The 19,181-nt window shown below is 46.9% G+C and overlaps 2 protein-coding genes across 2 annotated transcripts in view; one reads left to right on the forward strand and one right to left on the reverse strand.

Annotated features, from left to right (window-relative positions):
- CXHXorf58 (chromosome X CXorf58 homolog) overlaps positions 1 to 3,876 on the reverse strand; it is a 29,366-nt gene extending 25,490 nt beyond the window's left edge. The window contains exons 1-3 of the mRNA XM_058658754.1: positions 3,633 to 3,876; positions 1,278 to 1,407; positions 152 to 251 (exon numbers count right to left, since the gene is read on the reverse strand). Of these exons, the coding sequence (XP_058514737.1) occupies positions 152 to 251; positions 1,278 to 1,396 (219 nt within the window). The 5' untranslated portion in view covers positions 1,397 to 1,407; positions 3,633 to 3,876. The remainder of the gene's footprint in view (positions 1 to 151; positions 252 to 1,277; positions 1,408 to 3,632) is intronic.
- A 109-nt stretch (positions 3,877 to 3,985) lies between these two features.
- The window catches only part of APOO (apolipoprotein O), a 54,798-nt gene continuing 39,602 nt past the window's right edge, over positions 3,986 to 19,181 (forward strand). The window contains exon 1 of the mRNA XM_058658986.1: positions 3,986 to 4,148. Coding sequence (XP_058514969.1) covers positions 4,140 to 4,148 — 9 coding nt within the window. The 5' untranslated portion in view covers positions 3,986 to 4,139. The remainder of the gene's footprint in view (positions 4,149 to 19,181) is intronic.

Below are 19,181 nucleotides of genomic sequence, written 5' to 3' on the forward strand. Positions count from 1 at the left end.
AGAAATATTCCTTCAATCTAATAACAGTGCAATATTATTAGACTCAAATAGAAATGATAAAGAAAGATATCTAGCCTATCTTGAATTAAAAGATCTCTTAGCTTGATAAGTAATTAAATTGTTGGGAGAAAACAAAAAGGACAATTCCTACCGCTGCACAAATGGTATGCTTTAACAGTCGGAACAGCATCCTGTCCATGTAGGTTAACCAGGCTCTCTGTATGATTCCAATGGATGTCTCTTTATTAAATCTGGGGGAAGAAAAGAGGTTAATTTGTATGAAGTGTTTTCATTTCCCCCAAATCCTGGAGAACTCTGTTTCTGCATCCTCTTTCCGTACCGCCCCACCTCTTGTGCTAAGGCTGACCTAATGAGGAACACTTGGATGTGGGAATTGGAACTGGTCACTTACAGAATGAAGTCAGAATGAGGATAAAGAATATTCCCTTTGAGGTTAAAAAAATGTACTGGCTAGAGCTTTATCATGAAGAGGATTACATATTATAAATTAATTATTAAGAGGCACACATGTTGTAAATAAAAGTATGAGGAGATAAGTTGCTTTTTGAAACATCCAAGGCCTAAAAGGGTTCTGTTACAGTTGTTTCTTAAAAACATGGTCCAACTAGCTCAAGTGCAATGAAAATGGAATGTGGAATAGTCAGTTACTGGAGGCCCAGTTCTGTTCTGGGGGCTGAGGACTATGCCCTAGAAAAAGAATCTCCCTTCTCTAGATTTTGCCTTGAACCAGGCTCATTCCTGACAGGTCAGAGAATTCTTCTGCTTCTGATTATGGCCCAGCACTGAAAGATTGCTGGGGTCCCCCTCTGCAACATCCTCTTGCCCATCAGTCTTCTCAGAGCTACGTGCAAGAGAAGTACTAGCTCGATGCTGTGTAATACCGCTTTTGGAATTCCTCTCTCCGCTCTGAAGCGCAGAAGCCAAGCTTTGGATCTCACCTGATAGCATTTTACAAGCTGCCTACCCCATGAGTCACTTACCTTCTCCCAGTCCTGGCTTCATTTAGAAAAGATAGTAATACTCAGGAGAACTATGTCACATGGTAGCATCAGATCAAACAGATGTGTATTAACAAGCTTTTGCACATCATAAAATGCTACATTTACAATATTGTTATTCAATTGGAAAGTAATTTTTAAAACTCAAAATGCCTCTCGTTTATGCAAGAGGTGTTGGGTATCACCTCTGTAAGCAGCATTTACGAACTGTACAATTATGAAGAGTGATACAAGGCATATAGGTGAAGAGGCACTTACGGTAGAAAGATCCTGGTCTCGACAGTAGCAGCAAAATGGACTTTTTTTTTGGGAGTGCTCTTATCTGCTTTGCGAATAGCCGTCCCTTTAACAATTGGGGAACCATATGTTTTCCTCATGATGGAGCTCTCTGCAAGCACATAAATTCAGCTTTTGAAGACATAATCTAATAACACTGTTGGGATTATACTGGAACACCATATGATTGTTGTGCCAATCCCAGAAGCCTTTTTTAAAGGGAAGGCCCTGTGCCTTTCCTAATGTTGGTTAGTTAAGACTCTTTGTGTCCTAAACATAATATGTGGTATGTAGGAAAGACAAGCGACCTCTCCATTGCATTCTAGCTGCTCTGTTTCTAGTCTCTCCCATTCATCTTTCCATTACTGCCGGAATGAACGCTTTAGCACACTAGTTCAGTCTTACCATTTCCCCAGAATTACCCCAACAAGCTTGCTGAGGGCAGGTGTCTGGCTAACTATGGAATCAGTCACCAGTGTCCAGTAGAGTACAGGGTTTGCTTTTATTTGCTGGCCTTCCATTTTTTTTAAATCAAATTTCTGTAAGACTTTGGGCAAATCACCTACCCTCTCTACAGTTCAGTTGCTGCCTTGGCAAACCTAGTGAGAGAGGATGTTAAATGACCTACTGGCTCCTCTGCGTTTCTTACTAGTCTTTGAAGCATGACTCTGAAGTAGATGTGGCTCCCAAATTCTTTAGTCTTTCTACTAAACTAGGGGTCTTTATCTTCTCTTTTGGGAGAAGAGACTCCTATGGACAGGTCCATTGGGTAACTATGTTGTTAAGAGGCTTAACCTAAGATACATCGGACGATAAAGGTCTTCAATTATATTGAAATTGTCAAAATGTTTTAAAAAGCAAATTGCAGTAGTGTCGTCTTTATGCATTAAAAATGAGAGCTGATAACTAGTGTGGTTTTGAAGTAATTAACACAAATGTTGTTTCGAGATACCTTTCCTGGGTGTCATGAAACACTCATGCTTTATTTCCATGACAGTGATATTGCTCACACTATTGTGATCTGTCGTCTGCAAGCATGGTAACTGAAAGAAATGCTAAAGTTCAATTAGAGGTGAGTAAAAATGAAGCTATTTTCCCCCAATCAAGTTCACATACTCCCCGAATCATGAACTCCTGCCCTCACTTATCACCGGGCTTTGCACTTTTGTGTAAGTGTGAAGTCACATTACCATCAGCGTGCAGTCAGTACTTCTCCCCAGGGCTGGGCATGGCTTGGAATATGCAGTTCTCTGGAGCAAAAGCAAAGCAGCCAGGAGTTCAGGCCAAAGCAGTTCAGGCCAACACCTGATTGCTAACACGCAATCTAAAACGAAGCTCTGCTTCCCTGAACTGTCCCCAAGCATGCAAAGCCCAGATCCTCTGATGGGTCTTCCTTACATGCACTTCTGGCCATGCCCCACTCTATCTCCAGGGGTACATTTTTCTGACAGCAATGAGAAAGCCACTTCTTCAACCACAGCTGTGTTCCCAGTACTGGCCCACGGGAGGGCAGGGACAGACCACCACACAGATCCCGAAGTTCTCCCTACGCCTACCTGGCTGGGATTTGTTCAGAAACACAGACTGAAATGTGTAAGACCTGGTGCAACACTTGAGGCTTGCACACAGCGCCACGGGTGACTTCTAGGATTGGATTCTTGCTTCTCACTTTCTGTGTGACCTTGTATGAGTGACTTACTTTCTCTGCCTTTCTTTCATCTGATGATTGGGGGCAATGATTGTGCCCACCTCCTTAGATTGTGTCAAAGATTAGGTGAATTTATGTAAATGCATTGAGGTCAGATGTGTGCATACAACAAATGCAATATTCAGTGCTTGTAAATAATTATTGTCATTACCGGTTACTTCTAATGGACAAACATTTGATTTCTAGTGAGGTGGTTATGTGTCAGTGTTTTAAAGAGACAAAAGCCTTGGGCAACTCAAGAATATGAGAAATTAGTTTAAATTTACAGCCTGAGAAACCTTTAGTGAATGGTAAAAAAGCTAAAACCGCAGCAGCATTGTGACATAACGGGTATGGCCAATGCATGCCATGTGGGGCGCCAGTTTGAGTTCAGGAAGGGGCTGCAGTTTCGATCCAGTTCCCTGCTCGTGGTTTGGGAAACCCTGCACTTATGTGGGAGACCTGGATGAAGCTGCTAGCTTCTGGCTTCTCCCAGGTGCAGTGAAGGCCTTTGTAACTATCTGGGGGAATGGATCAGCAGGTGGAAGATATCTGTATTTCTGTAAATCTGACTTTCAAAATAAATAGATAAATCTTATTTTTAAGAAAGCCCTAATAACCTTTTTTTTTTTTTTTTTAGCCCTAATAACCTTTTGAGAGATAAACGTAGGCCTCCGATCGGCGACTTCCGAATGCGAGGCTTTCCAAGAAACCCGAAGTCCGCTGAGCGCCCCCACCTGGAAGCCTCTGAGGACAGGTTTCCCAGCGCGCACCACCGGGCGTCCAATCCTGAAGGCCAAGGGCGATTCTCAGGGCCAAAAGGCGCCTGGCGCCTCCCTCTACGCGCCTCCCTCCGGGTGCTTCCTTTTGCCGCCCCGCCAACTCAGGCGGGGAGGGGGGGCTTTCTTGTCACCTAGCAACCAGCGGCGCAGGGGCGGAGCGTCATGGAGGGCGGGGCTTTATGTGCCGCAGCTAAGTGACGTTGCTGCAGTCCAGGATGGTTGAGCCTGATCTAGTTGCCTGTACAGTCATCACCCGCATCGCGGCGCGCCTGCGGTTGGGCCAGTCAAGGCCCTATCAGGCCCCCGTAGTCGCCTTTCTGTAGTAGGCGGGGCCAAGGCCGGGGTGACCCTGCCGGAATCACCGCTGCTAGCAACATGTTCAAGGTGAGAGCATGGAGTCGGTTCACAGTTACCATCGCCCCCTCCCGGCTACCCGGAGCCCTCCCCGCGCTGTCGTGGGATTTTCCGGGGACTAGGCACTGTTCGCCCCGAGGCTTTTCCCGCCTCTGACCGGTTCATGCACGGAGTCAGCTTTGGGCGAGCGGCTGCCGGGAGGAGGCGTGACACTCGGGGCCCTGCGGATCGTGCTCTTGTGAATAAAACGGTTGGAAAAGTTAAAATAAGTTCCCCAAAGTACTCCCCCCGCCCCGGCGTGCCTTCTTGGAATCGTGGGTAGGGTGAGGCCAGTTCCGGGCAGTGCGTGCTTGGCGACTTGAGTTGATGGGCATCAGATTTCAAGAACCTGGTTTGTGGGTGGGGGAGGTTCGCGGGGTGGAGGAGGCTAGCGTGGACCGGGGAGCTGGGTTTGCTGCACGCTCCTGTGCCCGCTATCCCTATTTGGTGCAGTCGTATTGGCTTCCTTACTGTACATGAGCATGTGTCCTTTAAAAAGAAACTGATTTTTACAGTCAGTGAAGACTTTATGTCAAAAATTCCTAGTTTTAACCATAAAGGCATCTTGGAATTGTGCTGCCCACTGGACCTTTATGGAGCTCCCATCATGTGCTCTGAGCACAGTGATAATGGCCATAAAAAAGCAGAACATGGATTCCACCTGCCAGTCCTGGCTTTGCCTGTTGCGTGACCTTGGACAAGTCATTTAACCCAGACAATAGCATCTGCCTTGTAGTTGTCCTGAGGAGGTTGGCATCTGCAGACTGCTTGGGAAACGTCTTGACACACGAAAGCGATATAAATTCCTTTGATAAGTTGAAAGTTCTGTGCTAGCGCCTCAGCTGCCTTCTAGGGTTAATAATGAAGAGGATGCTGTGATCCTGTTGAACCGTAGCAGTCCTAGTATATAGTCCTGTGGTGAAGAGCAGAGCAGGTCCTTTTTGTGCAACGCGGAGTTGTTAACCTGGGCTCCTCCATCCTACAAAGGGCCTCTGTGCCCAAAGTCTGAAGGGGAAAACTCTTGCTCATCTGCGGTGAGCTCAAGCACCTCCTTCTGTTGGGAAGTACATGGGAAGCAAAGCACTGCAAGCCAGTAGGTTGAAGTGGCATTTCTAGCACCCCTCAGTCTGCGTTGTTTGAGTCATTCTGCTGGTGCTTCCTTTCAGCAGCTGGATTGACAGGCAGGTACTTCCAGGTTTGGGGGCTTAGTTTCCCTCTGTGTATCTTCTTCGTGGCTAATGGAGTCCAAGAGGACATGTCCCAACGTGCAAACACTGTCACACTTGGTGCTTTTTAAACAAGCTACATGGCCAAGTTTGTGTAGAGAAGGGAGGGAACTAGACAAGCGCACTAGACACTTGCCCGGGCTGGTGTTGTACAAATGGTTAAGCTGCGATCTGTGATGCCAGCACCGCATTGAAGTCCTTCTGCTGCACTTCAGATCCAGTTGCCTGCTACTGTTCTTTGGTCTGGCCCTGCACCAGCTATAGTAGCCATCTGGGGAGTGATCCAGCAGCTACAATACCTGTAATTCTCTGTAACTCTGGCTTTGAACTAAAAAAAAAAAAAAAAAGGATCTTTTTTTTTAAATAGTCACAGTAGCAGTGCAAGTCACAGACGTTTTCGTATCACATGACTGTTGAGGCAGATATCAAAATATTATGAAATTAGAGTACTTAAACTCACCATCAGATGTTTTAAATTAATGGATTGATGAAGCACATAATACTATCAGAAACATTTTTTGGAGATTGGATTGGAAGTGGAGCAACCAGGACATGAAACAGTACCTAACTGGGATGCCATTGTCGCGGGTCATAGCTTCACCCACTTTGTCACAGTGCTGACCCTGCATATCAGAAATTTGAGGGAACACAGGCCCCTGATTTGGTCACGGAGTGTCACTCAGGACCCTGGATCTGGGCATTTTAAAAAAGATATACTTGTTAAGGGAGAGAGAAAAAGAATGAGAATATCTTCCATCTGCTCGTTCACTCCCTGAATATCTACAACAGCGGAAATTGGTTCAGGCTGAAGCCACAACTCTCTGGCCTCCCACATGTGTGGCAGGGGACCAGGTGCGTGGGCCACCTCATCTACTTTCCCAGGCGCATTAGCGGGGAGCTGGATCAGAAGCAGAGCCTGTTCTCTGATGTGGGATGTTGGTGTTGCAGGCAGCAGCTTGTCCTGAGGCACAACAGTGCCGTAAAATATTGTTAGAGTTACTTCAATGCAGTTGGCATTTGATCTTATGCAGTTAGAGTCGTCATTTTGGCAGGGGGTCCACAGTGCTCACAGACTGCCAGAGTGGTTCTTACCTTAGGAATGGACCCCTGGGGGCTGGTGCGGTAGCCTAGTAGCTGAAGTCCTCACCTTGGCATGCATCAGGATCCCATCTGGACACCAGTTTGTGTCCTGGCTGCTCCGCTTCCCATCCAACTCCCTGCTTGAGGCCTGGGAAAGCAGTGGAGGACGGCCCAAAGCCTTGGGATCCTGCACCCGCGTGGGAGACCTAGAAGAAGCTCCTGGCTTCGGATGGGCTCAGCTCTGGCCATTGCGGCCATTTGGGGAGTGAATCAGTGGACAGAAGATCTTTCTCTATATGCTTTCCCCTGTAAATCTGCCTTTCCAGTAAAAATAAATAAATCTTTAAAAAAAGAATAGGGACTTTGAACCATGGGGGACACAAAATGAAAGGAGTAGAAAGAGGAGAAGCAGTGTTGGGAAGGCCACACTAGGCAGAGCACAGCGCAGTGTCTAGGTCAGGGTGCGAAGTTGGAAGCAGCTGCGGCTTTGCCAGGACAGTTGGTGAGACTGAAGCAGCAGCTCCCAGAGTTCAGGGGAAACACGGGCCCCTGGTTTGGTGACTGTCACTCAGGACCCTGGATCTCCACTTCCACTGTGGGTTGGCTTCCTGTAGGGCTGCAGCATGACTCAGAAACAGATGCATGTTCTCATTCACTGACACAGGAACGCTCAAGTTACACCCTTCCTGTGTAGTCTTATTGGGCAAAACTTACATGACCCGGTAGCAGTTGCCAGGGGAATGCTCTGCTGAGACAGACTGACTTGGGACGGGCTTCCTTCCATGGAGAGGAGTGGAGTGCTGGAACACAGTGTGGTTTTTGTCAAGGAAGAGAGGGACCGGAGGCATAATCTTGTCTGTGTGCTTGGGGATGTGAGTGGACACGGGTCTGTCGTGTTTGGTGCCTGAGCGCTGCGTACAAAGCTGGCTGTTAAGCGAAGGAGAATGTGGAAATGAAGGGAACGGAGCTTGCGCTGGTTACACTGTGCAACTGCTGACAGTATGTGTAGCCCTGGGAGCTTCTGCAAGAGAATCCCTCAGCTCTCAAAGGGGGAGAAGGTTCCTTGCCGTGAGGTGGAAGGAATGGAGGGCGTGGTAGTGATTGTAACCCAGTGGCTCTCACCAACCCCTGAAGCTTAGAGTTGTACATTCTTGGGCTGTCGTTTATGTCTTCAATTTAGTTACATTGGACATTTGTATACTGGAATAGAATTCATGGAAGTCTTTCTTTTTATTCACCTTTATTTTACTATAGAATCAGTATGCTGATCCTTGTCTCTGGGGAGCTGGAAGGTGTGCATGTTGGTCATAAATTTCCTATCTGGGTAGCAAAGGAATGCTGCAAAATATTTGTCATAAGCCAGTGGGAGCTGCCACGGTGCGGTGGGCTGTGGTTCCTGTGGCTAGCAGAGTGCTCATTGGAGTTCCAGCTGCTCTGCTTCCGACCCGGCTGCCTGCCGATGAGCTCGCTCTCGTTTCTTTGCTTTCCCCCCACCCCTCATGTCTCTCTGCTTTTCAAATAAATATACCTCTTGCCTTAAATGGTAGTGTTTGGTCTAATATATGAGGATTAGAGCTTGTGAAACTTTTAACGTACGTGCAGCTCTTCCTAACCTGTGGATTCCAGCTTCAGATTTGCCATTTGGAAATGAACTGCTGGGTTCTATAAATTTCAGGGGTCCACCATCACACAGTTAATAACAAGAATCGAGGCTTTTACATTTTCAAAATGGATGATTGAATGTAAGAGGCACTGACCAAGGAATAAAATATATCTAGGAGGCTGAGGTATTTAACCAGGAAAGATTACTGCAATCACAGGTCCGCTGAGTGGGAGCAGAACAAGTGTATGATTGACCTGGGCTTGGATAGTAACAATTTGGGTCAAGTAAGACTGGAAAACAAAGGAACTGTACTCTATATGTTGATACAAAAAGTATGTGTGGCTAGTTCAGAATGTGAATGGTAACCATTGAGTTAGCTATTCCTCTTATGGCCAGTAGGGGTCACCATTGGATAACAAATCATTTGAGCAGCTGCTCACTTCTGTATTTGCATTGCATTGTAGCAGGCAGTTTTTCCTGTGCTGTTGCAGAAAGTCTGAATGTTGGTACACCTAGTTCTCACATTCACATTGCTAGATTTCATCCTCAACACAAATTTTTTGACAGTTCAACTATGGACTGGGCATCATGTTAGACTTTGGGGGTTAGAAATGAGAAGGACTAGAGTGGCTAGAATCCTCATCTTGCATGCGCCAGGATTCCATATGGATGCTGGTTCTAATCCCGGCTGTCCTGCTTGTGGCCTGGGAAAGCAGTCGAGGACGGCCCAAAGCCTTGGGATCCTGCACCCAAGTGGGAGACCTGGAAGAGGCTCCTGGCTCCTGGCTTCAGATCAGCGCAGCTTTGGCTATTGTGGCTGCTTGGGGAGTGAAATATTGGACAGAAGATCTTCCTTCCTGCCTCTCCTCCTCTCTGTATATCTGACTTTCCAGTAAAATGAAGTAAATCTTAAAAAAGAAAAAAAAAATGAGAAGGGCCAGCGCTTCTGTGGGAAAGAATCCCCAGATCCGGCCACTCACATTCCTCAAGAAGACCAGTCGTTTCCAGGACCCTGCCTGTGGTTCCTGTTTGAATTTTATTTGTGAGGAAGGAATCTTTAATTTCTTTTGGAGGGGGGAACCCCTGGTGATTGTGAGACTGCTTTTAAAAGCTCATGATGTGATTATGACCATGGACCTGAAAAGTCCACCCTGCTGCATTGAGTCTCAACCTTGACTGTGTGTTAGAGAGACAGGGGGAGCCTTGAAAGTCCTGGTGGCCAGCCCTGAGCCTGGCCCTCTGCCATCAGAGTCTAGCCGGTGCATCCAAGCATTGGGTTTTCTATAGCCAGCAGCCAACCTTAAGAATGACTGACTTAAAAAAAAAAAAAAAAAAAAAGAATGACTGGCTTTGAGGCAAGAGCACCAGCAGGGGGCATCAGAAGACTTTGTAGAAGGAAAACCTGCTTGACCTTTCAAAGCTAGGCAGACAAGGTTAAAAAAATCTTCCAAATTGAAGTGGAAAACTGGGTGCAGGACAGAGATGAGCAAGTTGGCAGTGTTGTGACCTTGAGCTTCAGCGTGTCCCCTTGGGGCAGATGCCCCAGGGCTCTGGCCTCTGCTGCTAGGTCAAGATCAGTGTTGAGTGCACTCATGCCCAAAGCGTAGACCTCTGTTCGGCACTAAGTACTCAAGAAATGTGAGCTGTCATTACATTTTCATCATCTTCTTGTAAAAGGCTGCCAAAGTAGTGTTGTGGTACCTGGGGATCTGCAAAAGTGTGTTTTTATTTCCAAACTTGGTAGGTGATCGCATGTGGCAGAACAGGGAGAAGAGCTCAGGGATGTGTCCCAGGCTCTTTCTTTAGCTATTCCAAAGGTAAAGAGACACAGATCTTCCTTCTGCTGGTTCACTCCCCAAATGTCCGCAAGAGCTCGGGCTGGGTCAAGCTGAAGGCAGGGCTGGGACCTCAGCTTGAGCCTCCCATGTGAGTGGCAGGGACCAAAGTCCTGAGCCACCACCACAAGCCCCCACGGTGTGCAGGAGCAGGAAGCTGGGACCTGGAGCAGAGCCGGGACCTTAGGACCCAGGCACTCCCAGATAGGGCGTGTATTCAAGCGATGTCTCCTCCAAAGGTCAGGCCCTGCCCAGGCCAAGATGGAGTGGCTGTCTAAACCATTCATTGAAATGAGGAAGAGGAAGAAGGCAGAATTTGGGTTGGAGGGAGGTGGTAGATTGTTTTTTAACAGGTTAGACTTGGTGAAGTGGCTATGGGCTTGGAGAGATGGCCGCCAGTTGACATGGAAACCAAGGGTGTGGGGTCTTCTGGGGAGCTGTGGGCCTGGGCTGGGGAACTCAGCTGGTGCTGTGCTAACAGAGGCCTATGGCCGAGAAGAGGGCCCGGTAAAAGTTACTGTGAGTCAGTTACTTCTGCAGGGCCGAGCTGTGGCTTGTTCCTTTGGCGCCCCAGGGGACGTGGCCCAAGGTGGCCTCCCATGGCCTTTGTGGCTTGGTGTGATGCCCGAGTGGCCTGTCTGCCCTCCTGCCAGGCCCAGCTTTTCCGTGTTCTAGTGCCTTAATCATGCCAGCTGAGTCAAGAGCTCAGTGCTGTGACGTTCTCTTTCACATCTGAACATGATCTCACATCCGTGCATTCTGAAAGGTCCTACCTGAGCACCTGCCAGGGAGCGCTTGGGGAATTACGAGGAACAGACTTAGACTTGCGTAAACACAGCTTTTGTGGGCAGAATTTTTTCTTTTCCCTTTCTTACCTTTTCCAGAAGTTAGACAGCAGAACAAACCAACCACCGGCTGCAAGTTCAGGCTCGGGTTCTGGTTGTTCTGTTCCTGCCTCAGTGGCCTCCCCGAGGTGGTGTAGTCTCTCAGGGTCCCTTGACCACAGTACTGCAGAGCTGCTAGCATGCCTGGCTGCCTCTCCCGGGGGGAGCCCAGGGGCAGGTGTGGTGGCGTGGCCGGGCACGCTGTGACCCTGAGCACTCTCAGGCCTTGCTGCACTTTCGCCGGTTGCGTCTGTCACCTGTGCAGAAGAAAACTCCACCTGGGATGCTGTAGCCTTCTTCCCTGTACTTCTAAAACACAGGCAGCTTCCTGCTGGCAGCTAGCACTGCCAAGGAGAAGTAAGTAGATGAATGAGACCTGGCAAGAATGGGGCGGTCAGAAAATGGGGAAGAAAAGTACAAGGAACTTGAACATTCGTGAAAAATGATTTTATGACCCTCTGAGGCCGCCTCATGTTTGGAGACCTGCAGGACATAAAGGTTTAATTTTTAATCTATGTACATGTGTTCCACACCCATGTCCTTTCTAGGCTAGACTGGAATGCCCTAGAGTCTAGGAAATGACCCTCACTGTTTATTGGAACGGTGCGTTTAAAATCACTTCATATAAGTGAATTACATATGTAAGAAAACTATAGCAAAGATATTTCAAAAAGTTCAGAATCGATATATTTATAGTATTAATAAATTTATTTTTGTTTGAAACGTGGAGTTACACAGAGAAAAGGAGAGATCAAGAGAAAGCTCTTCCATCTGCTGATTCATTTCCCGAATGGCTGCAACAGTCAGAACGAAGCCAGTCTGAAGCCAGGAGTCAGGAGCTTCTTCCAGGTCTCCCATGTGGGTGCAGGGTTCCAAGGACTGCAGCCATCCTTTGTTGTTTTCCCAGTCCTTAAGTAGGGAGCAGGATTAGAAGTAGAACACTTGGGACTAGAACTGGCAGCTATATGCAGTGCTGGTGCAGCAGGTGGAGGCTTAGCCTACTATGCCAAGGTGCCATCCCCTTTCGTGTTCTTTTTAAAAATTTATTCATTTTTATTTTAAAGCTAGGTTGAAAAAAAGAGGGGGGAAAAGAGAGAGTGAAAGATCTTTCTTCCACTGGTTCGCTCCCCAAATGACCACAAAGGCTTCTTCTGGATCTCCTGTTTGGATGCAGGGGCACAAGCACTTCAGCCAGCCTCTGCTGCTTTCCCAGGCACATTAGTGCAGTGCAGGGTTGCGGGTAGAGCACCGAGGACTCGGACCAGCACCGACATGGGATGCTGGCCGTCACAGGTGGCGGCTTTACCTCTGGCCTCTGGGGTTCCCTATTTCTGGCTTTGTCCTGGCTCCAGTCCTGGTCATTGCAGGCGTTTGGGACGTGAAGTAGCCATGGAAGATCTTTCTCTCTGTCTCTCCTTCTCTCTGTAAATCTATCTTTCTGATAAAAAAAATAAAAAAGAAGAAAAACCAGATGAGAAGTAAATATTTCCCTGTAGTATTTTTCTGCCTGTAGTCCGTTAGCTCAAAAGATGAGTAGACTCAGGATGCCATCCTGTGAGGAAGAAAAAGATGCTTGTTGTTGTTGTTGTTTTAGGCAAGCGGCAGTACATTGCTATCTGGGTGAGGAAGTTCGGAATGAATTTGCAACCTGGTAAATCACATGTCATGTGTGCTCCAAGGCTGAGAAGTTAGCATAGCCCAACTGGGTCGCTCAAGAATTGCCTCAATGAGGTTATTTCATTCTTTGTTCTTGAGAATACCTTCCTGTCGCTTCTCAGCCTTTTGGCTAAGATCAAGTGAGAGTACCTTCCTGTTTATTTAACTCTTTTAAAAAGATGTATTTATTTTTATTGGAAAATACAGAGAGGACAGACAGAGAGAAAGATCTTCTACCTGCTTCTTCACTCCCCAAGTCACCACAGTGGCTGGAGCTGAGCTGATCTGAAGCCGGGAGCCTCTTCTGGGACTCCCAACGCAGGTGCAGGGTCCCAAGGCTTTGGGCCGTCCTTGACTGCTTTCCCAGGCCACAAGCAGGGAGCTGGATGGGAAGTGGAGCAACCAGGACATAAACTGGCACCCATATGGGATCCTGGCACATGCAAGGCAAGGATTTGAACTACTAGGCTACCGTGTCAGGTCCCCTTATGGATTATTAAAGTTAGTATTTTTCTGTGTGAGTTTTATAAAATTTCATAGCTTTTTAAAAACTTGTTTCAGAGGCAGAGAGACCCAGAGAGCTCCCCTGTGGGGCTTCACTCCCTGGATGCCCACATGGCTGGGGCTGGGCCGGGCTGAAGGCAGGATGTGGGTCTCCTCTGGTTGGCAGCAGCCCACTCATTCCCAGGCTGGAAGTGAGCGCAGGCTCACTGAGGGAAGACATGGTTGTCTTTAGTGGCATTGTAACCCACAGGCTCAAAGCTCACCCTGATCACTGTTTTGTTTTTTTTTTTTTAAAAAAAAACAAAAAATGAAATAATGCTGGTGACATGTTGACTTTGCCTTGCTGATAGAATTGTGTGGTACGTTCTGCCCTTCCGATAGAAAGCAAAGCTGGGGTCCCATGAGCAAAAGATAATATTAATCCTGAGAGCCTCAGTTGTTTCTGTGCTTATCTGTTTAGATTATAGTCTGTTTGCAATGGATGAGAAAGAACTAGAAAATATCAGTTAGTCTACTGTGGATCAGCTTTGGAATTTTCTCATGAAATTGTTCTTTGTTTGTCTTGGTGGGAAGACAGTCTTGCTTCAAATCTGAATCTGAAAATGCTGGATCTGTCCTCCCCTTTCTGGTGAGTCAGGTGCAAATGATGTGGTTTGCATGGTTGTTAAAGTCTGAGTGCTCCCGAATCTACACATGCCAGCAAGGGTCTGAAAAAACCATCATCTTGACATGATAGATCGAATTATCTCCTCAATATATTTATTCCCCAAATTCCACTACTGATCATTGTATTTGTCGAGAATTAGCATCATCAATCAAAAACATTTTTACTCCTCTCCGGTTCAGAACTATTTTCATGCTTTGTAAGAAAATCTTTAGAATCACCTCTGGAGCCAGCCATTTGGTTTTGTTCTTTGCATGTCCCAAGACAAATCAGTATTTGTTGTAAGAAGTTTAGGAACCAGAGAAATACTAAAGAATTTTCTTTTGGAGGAAAGATTTAGTCAGGTTTTTTTTTAAGTTTTATTGATTTATTTTGGAATACATTTGAAAATGACCATATTTCTAAGATGTGCCTAAGAATAAATGCTAAGAAGATCTAGAAGCCATTCTGAGAGGGGTCAAGCGATAACTCCTCGTGGTTTTGATTTTCACGTCCGTGGTGGCTAGTCATGAACATTTTTTCGTATGCTTGTTGGTTGTTTTTATTTCTTCTGAGAGCTGTCAGTTGAAGCGCTTTGCTGCTCACCAGCATAGTTCTGTATCCGGCACTTTATGAAGATACAGGTGACAACAGGAGTGATGGACATTCCAAGACCTGGTTAGAATCACCGTTCTTGGAAAATACTGTGCAATAGCTTCTGCATTGTTTTTTACTCTATGCTAACACAAAAAAAGGTTACATTTCATAATGGTTGAAGAAAAATGTTTTGAGAAAACATGTGTTGGGGTCAGACCCAGTGGGTGCCGTGTCCACAGTACCTTGACCTTATCAGCGCAGGGCACGTAGGTTCAACTTCCAGGTGCCAGCACCTGCATCACTTAGCCTGTGAGCTTCTTCTGGGGAAGATCCCTTGTGCGGGGGAGGCTGGACAGGAGAAGTAGCTGCACTTGCTGCGGAGCAGCCCTCCTCCCAAGGCTGGTGGGTGCTGGTGTAGTGACACGCGACTCCCACCCGAGGGCTGACAGGGCCCGGGCTCTCCGGCCTCTGGGACGACTCTGACCTCAGCAGGGCTGGAGCCCCAGTTAGCCACAGTGCTGGCGCTGCTGGTGCTCGAACCCTGCTCTCAGGGACTGCTTGTGGCAGATCCCAAACGGAGCCTGCATCCAGCGATGCCATTAGGAGAGTGTTTTGTCCTCTTTAATTGATTTAGAATCTGGCTGCTGATCTGGCTCTTAAGTGACTCACGCTTGGATAATCAGTAGCATGAGTCCCAACAGCAGGGCTTGTTGCCTGAGGTTATCACGTCTGGTGGCTGAGAAAATCACATCATTTATTTGACCTTGGTGGTAATAGGGTTAAATTCTATTTTCTTTCACATTAAAGAAGTAGAAGAAGGAAACAATTGGAAAGGTAGGCTTTGGGAGAGAATGCTGTAGTGAGTGGCAGTGGAAAAGCCTTGTGCAGCCGTCCTCCAGGACGGTACACCTACAGCCCGAGGCTCGGCTCGAAGCCGCAGCTGGCCATCCTGACCTGGACTTCGCAGCTTGTTTGTGCATCTTAGAGAGTGAAATTCATGTATTTGGTTGTAAATTTTAGCTGTATATTCTGTGCTGTATAGCTTGGTATTTCAAAACATGTATAACATACTTGAATTCGGTTAGCAGTTTCACATCCTTAAACATTTAAATCGTGTTTTGATTAACACATAATAATTGAACATTTTTCTGAAGTCAGGTGTATCAGTACATATTGTGCACTGATCAAATCAGGCTGATTTCAAATTATTCACAAAACAGATAATAGGTTCTTGTGAACTTTTGTCGCCCTGCAGTGCTGTTCTATACCAGAACCCACACATTCTGTGTCATGGAAATTTGTACCTTTGGTCTATCCCACCGTTTCCTGCATTCTTAGCCTCTAGCAGTCACGTAAGGACTTACATTTGTAGGAAACATTTAAGCCTCCTCCCCTGCCGTGCCCATGCCGCCACTGGGTGCTAGAGTTCAAGTTCTGGCTCCACTTCTGAGTGTACCCCAGAAAGCAGCAGATGAGGGCTCAAGTATTGCGTTCCTGTCATGAATATGAGAGACCGGGATTGAATTTCTAACTTCCAGTTTGAGCCTGGCCCAGCTTACGCCGTTGGTGGCGTTTGGGCGAGTGAAGTGCTGGGTAAGAAATCACTGTCTGTCTCTGTCTCTCTGCCTTTCAAATGGATGAAAGTAAGGACTTCATACAAGCAAGACAAGTGTTGGGTCTAAATGAACCATCCTTCCAGGGAGAAGGCAGGGAGCTATCAACCTTGATGAGCTGAGCAGAGGGTGAGACGGCCCACAAAGAGAGCAGGGCAGTGCCCAGGAAGCTTGTAGAATGGGGCAGAGTAGATTCTTAGCAGCCAAGGAATGAGTTTGAAGATAGTGGGGTGCCCATCAGTCTCAGGGTGCACGGGGCTTAGCAGCTGGGATGCCCTGGTGACCTGGAGAAGAACAGTTGGAGGTCCTTGAATTGTGAACAGAGGAGGAGATCAAGTTTAGAGGAACAGTATCTTTCTGTGTTGAACTATATATACAGGCAAGTATTTTGTACAGTCACACCCACTCCCTGAGCTGCTAAGGCATCCCCCGTTCTGCCTGCTAACCACAGTCTATTTGTAGAATCAGTTTGTCCATGGAAGGAGGTAGAAGGATGAAGTAGTAATTTCAGAATTGGAGTGGAGTTGGGGCTTCCTTAGAATTGGGAGAGGTTTTCTTTTTTTAAAAAAATGGAGAGAGCAGTGAGGGCGTGCACGCACACAAGCACGCACTGTCACCCACATGGCTGCGGCTGCCACACGGCAGGGGCTTGGCGTTTAGTCCAGTCCTCCCACGTGGGTGGTGGGGACCCGGCTACTGGAGTTGCCGCTCGCTGCCTTCCAGGATCTGCATCAAGAATTAGAGTGAGGAGCTGAACTCAGGCTCTCTGTTGGGGTTTCTGAGAGTTGTCACCAAGACCAAAGCCCACAGCAGAGAGATTTTCTTGAATTCATTAAATCCCATTGTTGCTCCAGCAGGTGGTCAGTCTTTTTGATTTTTATGTTTAAGACAATTTCCGTTTTGGTCTTCAAACTCGGAAGTAAATTTGTGTTTATATTATATAAACATCAATGGGCTATTTCCTAAGCATCCGCTTGTGAAAGAGTGACTTTCTAAACTTGGCCCATTGTGGGAAAAATCCTTAGGCCCCTCTTAGAGATACCACACACCACACACTGGATTCTCCATAGAATTTAAAAAGAAATTTTTCAGGGATTTGAGGTTTACTATTCATCTCTTTAAAAAAAAAAAAACCTTAGGGCATTGTATTTTTACTTATTATTCCATTTTTATTTGAAAGGCAGAAGTGAGACAGAGAGAGAAGGAGAATCTTCCTTCAGCTGACTTACTCCCCAAATGCTGGGGTTAGGCCAGGCTGAAGGCGGGAGTCTAGAATCCCACTTGGGTCTCCCAGCTAGGTGTCATGGACCCAAGCACTTGAGCCATCACCTGCCTCCTCTCAGGATATGCATTGGCTGGGAGCTGGATTGGAAGTAGAGCTGCCAGGACTCCAACCAGGCACTCCGAGATAGTATGTGACTGTCCTGAGTAGTGACTTCACTGTTGTGCCAAGTGACTACACCGGGTATTTGTTTAGATTGTATTTTTTAGATGTCTTTAAAGCAGATTTAATGGGACATAATCAGAATGTTGTCCCGGACCTGCAGATTTTTTTTTTTTTGCAGTGTGCTTTTATGCGCAAAAGGTAGAATAGGTCAGCTTTCTGAGTAGCTTAGTGCTGATGGCCAGGTTCATGTTGTCTTCAACCATGGCTGACAGTCTGCCTTCGTGCTGCACCTGAAAGATCAACACAGTCTCACCCAAATCTTCTTTAGAATATTAGCTTACTTTTAAAAAGATTTATTTTTATTGGAAAGTCAGATACATATAGAGAGGAGGAGAGACAGAGAGGAAGATCTTCCTACTGATGGTTCACTCCCCAAGTGACCGCAATGGTCGGTGCGTGCCGATCCGAAGCCGGGAACCAGGAGCTCTTCCAGGTCTCCCACACAGGTGCAGGGTCCCAAGGCTTTGGGCCGTCCTTGACTGCTGTCCCAGGCCACAAGCAGGGAGCTGGATGGGAAGTGGGACTGCTGGAATTAGAACTGGCGCCCACATGGGATCCCGGCATGTTCAAGGCAAGGACTTTAGCCACTAGGCCACGGCGCTGGGCCCAGCTTATTTTTTATAAACCATAGTTAGAAACTTTGTGGATAAACTCAAGCTTAACTCTGCAGTAAGGGCAGACCACATGTCTGCTGGAATGCTGTGTCCTGTTTAGCACTGTGACTGACGTGGGGTCACAGGGATGCAGTGAATACTTGTTTTTGAAGCGGTTGACCTCTTCTGACTGTTGTGCAGTCAAATCATCTGTCCCTGGGTCATCGTGGCAGGAGAAGGGAGTGAATGTATGTTTTCGGATACTGGCTACCTTCCCTTTTATGCCATTTTTTTTTTTTGGTGGGGGAAGGGCACCGTCTATCTCAGCTCCAATCCTGGTGGTTCTGTTGCCATCAACAGTTAAGCCATGTAAAGCAAGAGCTGAGAGTGTAAGATCTCATAGTGAGGATGTTCCTCGACAGGGTAAGTATAAGATATCTTGCTGGAGAATAGAATCAGAGTAGAAAGAAGGTCTAGCCACGAGAGTCAACATGCTCAACTCTGAGGTCTGGAAATGTTTTCAAACACCAAGTCTCCTTTATCTAAGCCAAATTTTAATCACCACAAAGGCTGTGAATATTGTAGCTATATTCAAAATCTGAGCCAAGGCAACACATTGGATTCCTTACTTTGGGAGAGGCATCTAGGAACTGAGAGGTGTACTCCAGAGTCCCTAGACCTAAAGCAGGGATAGGGGGCTCGTGTTGTGGCACAGTGCGTTAGGCCACTGCCTGTGATTCCAGTATCCTATATGAGTGCTGGTTCAAGTCCCGACTGCTCCACTTCCAGTTCCACTCCCTGCTAATGTGCTTGGGAAAGTGGTGGAAGATGGTCCAAGTCCTTGGGCCTCTGCACTCATGGGGGAGGCCTAATGGAGCTCCTGAAGCCTGACTTTGGCCTAGCCAGCTCTAGCCATTGGCAGCCATGTGGGCAGTAAAGCAGCAAATAGAAGATCTCTGTCTTTCCTTCTCTCTTTAGCTCCATCTTCCAGGTAAATAAATCTTTCAATATATGTAAAAAGTAGGAATGGGGTATTTATATTATAAACATGAATCATGGGCCATACAAAATTAATAACTTACAAATTAGACTGCTGTAGATTTCTTGAATTTCAAGTCCTACTTTCAATTGTCTAGTAGGGCCAGACTAAATGATTTCACAGGCCTTAGGTGGCCCAGGGGCTGCACGCTCCTCCCCAACCGCGGGCCCTCTCCTCACCCCTGGAAAGAAACATAGCCCTTTTGTCTAGGCTTGTTGCAGATGTGGCTCCTAACACATTGGACTTGACTTTGTAGCAAGCCAAACTCATCTAACACATTGTGGAGCATATCTGTTCAGTTCTT

The sequence above is a fragment of the Ochotona princeps genome, chromosome X, assembly GCF_030435755.1.
Source record: "Ochotona princeps isolate mOchPri1 chromosome X, mOchPri1.hap1, whole genome shotgun sequence".
Classification (NCBI taxonomy): Eukaryota; Metazoa; Chordata; class Mammalia; order Lagomorpha; family Ochotonidae; genus Ochotona; species Ochotona princeps.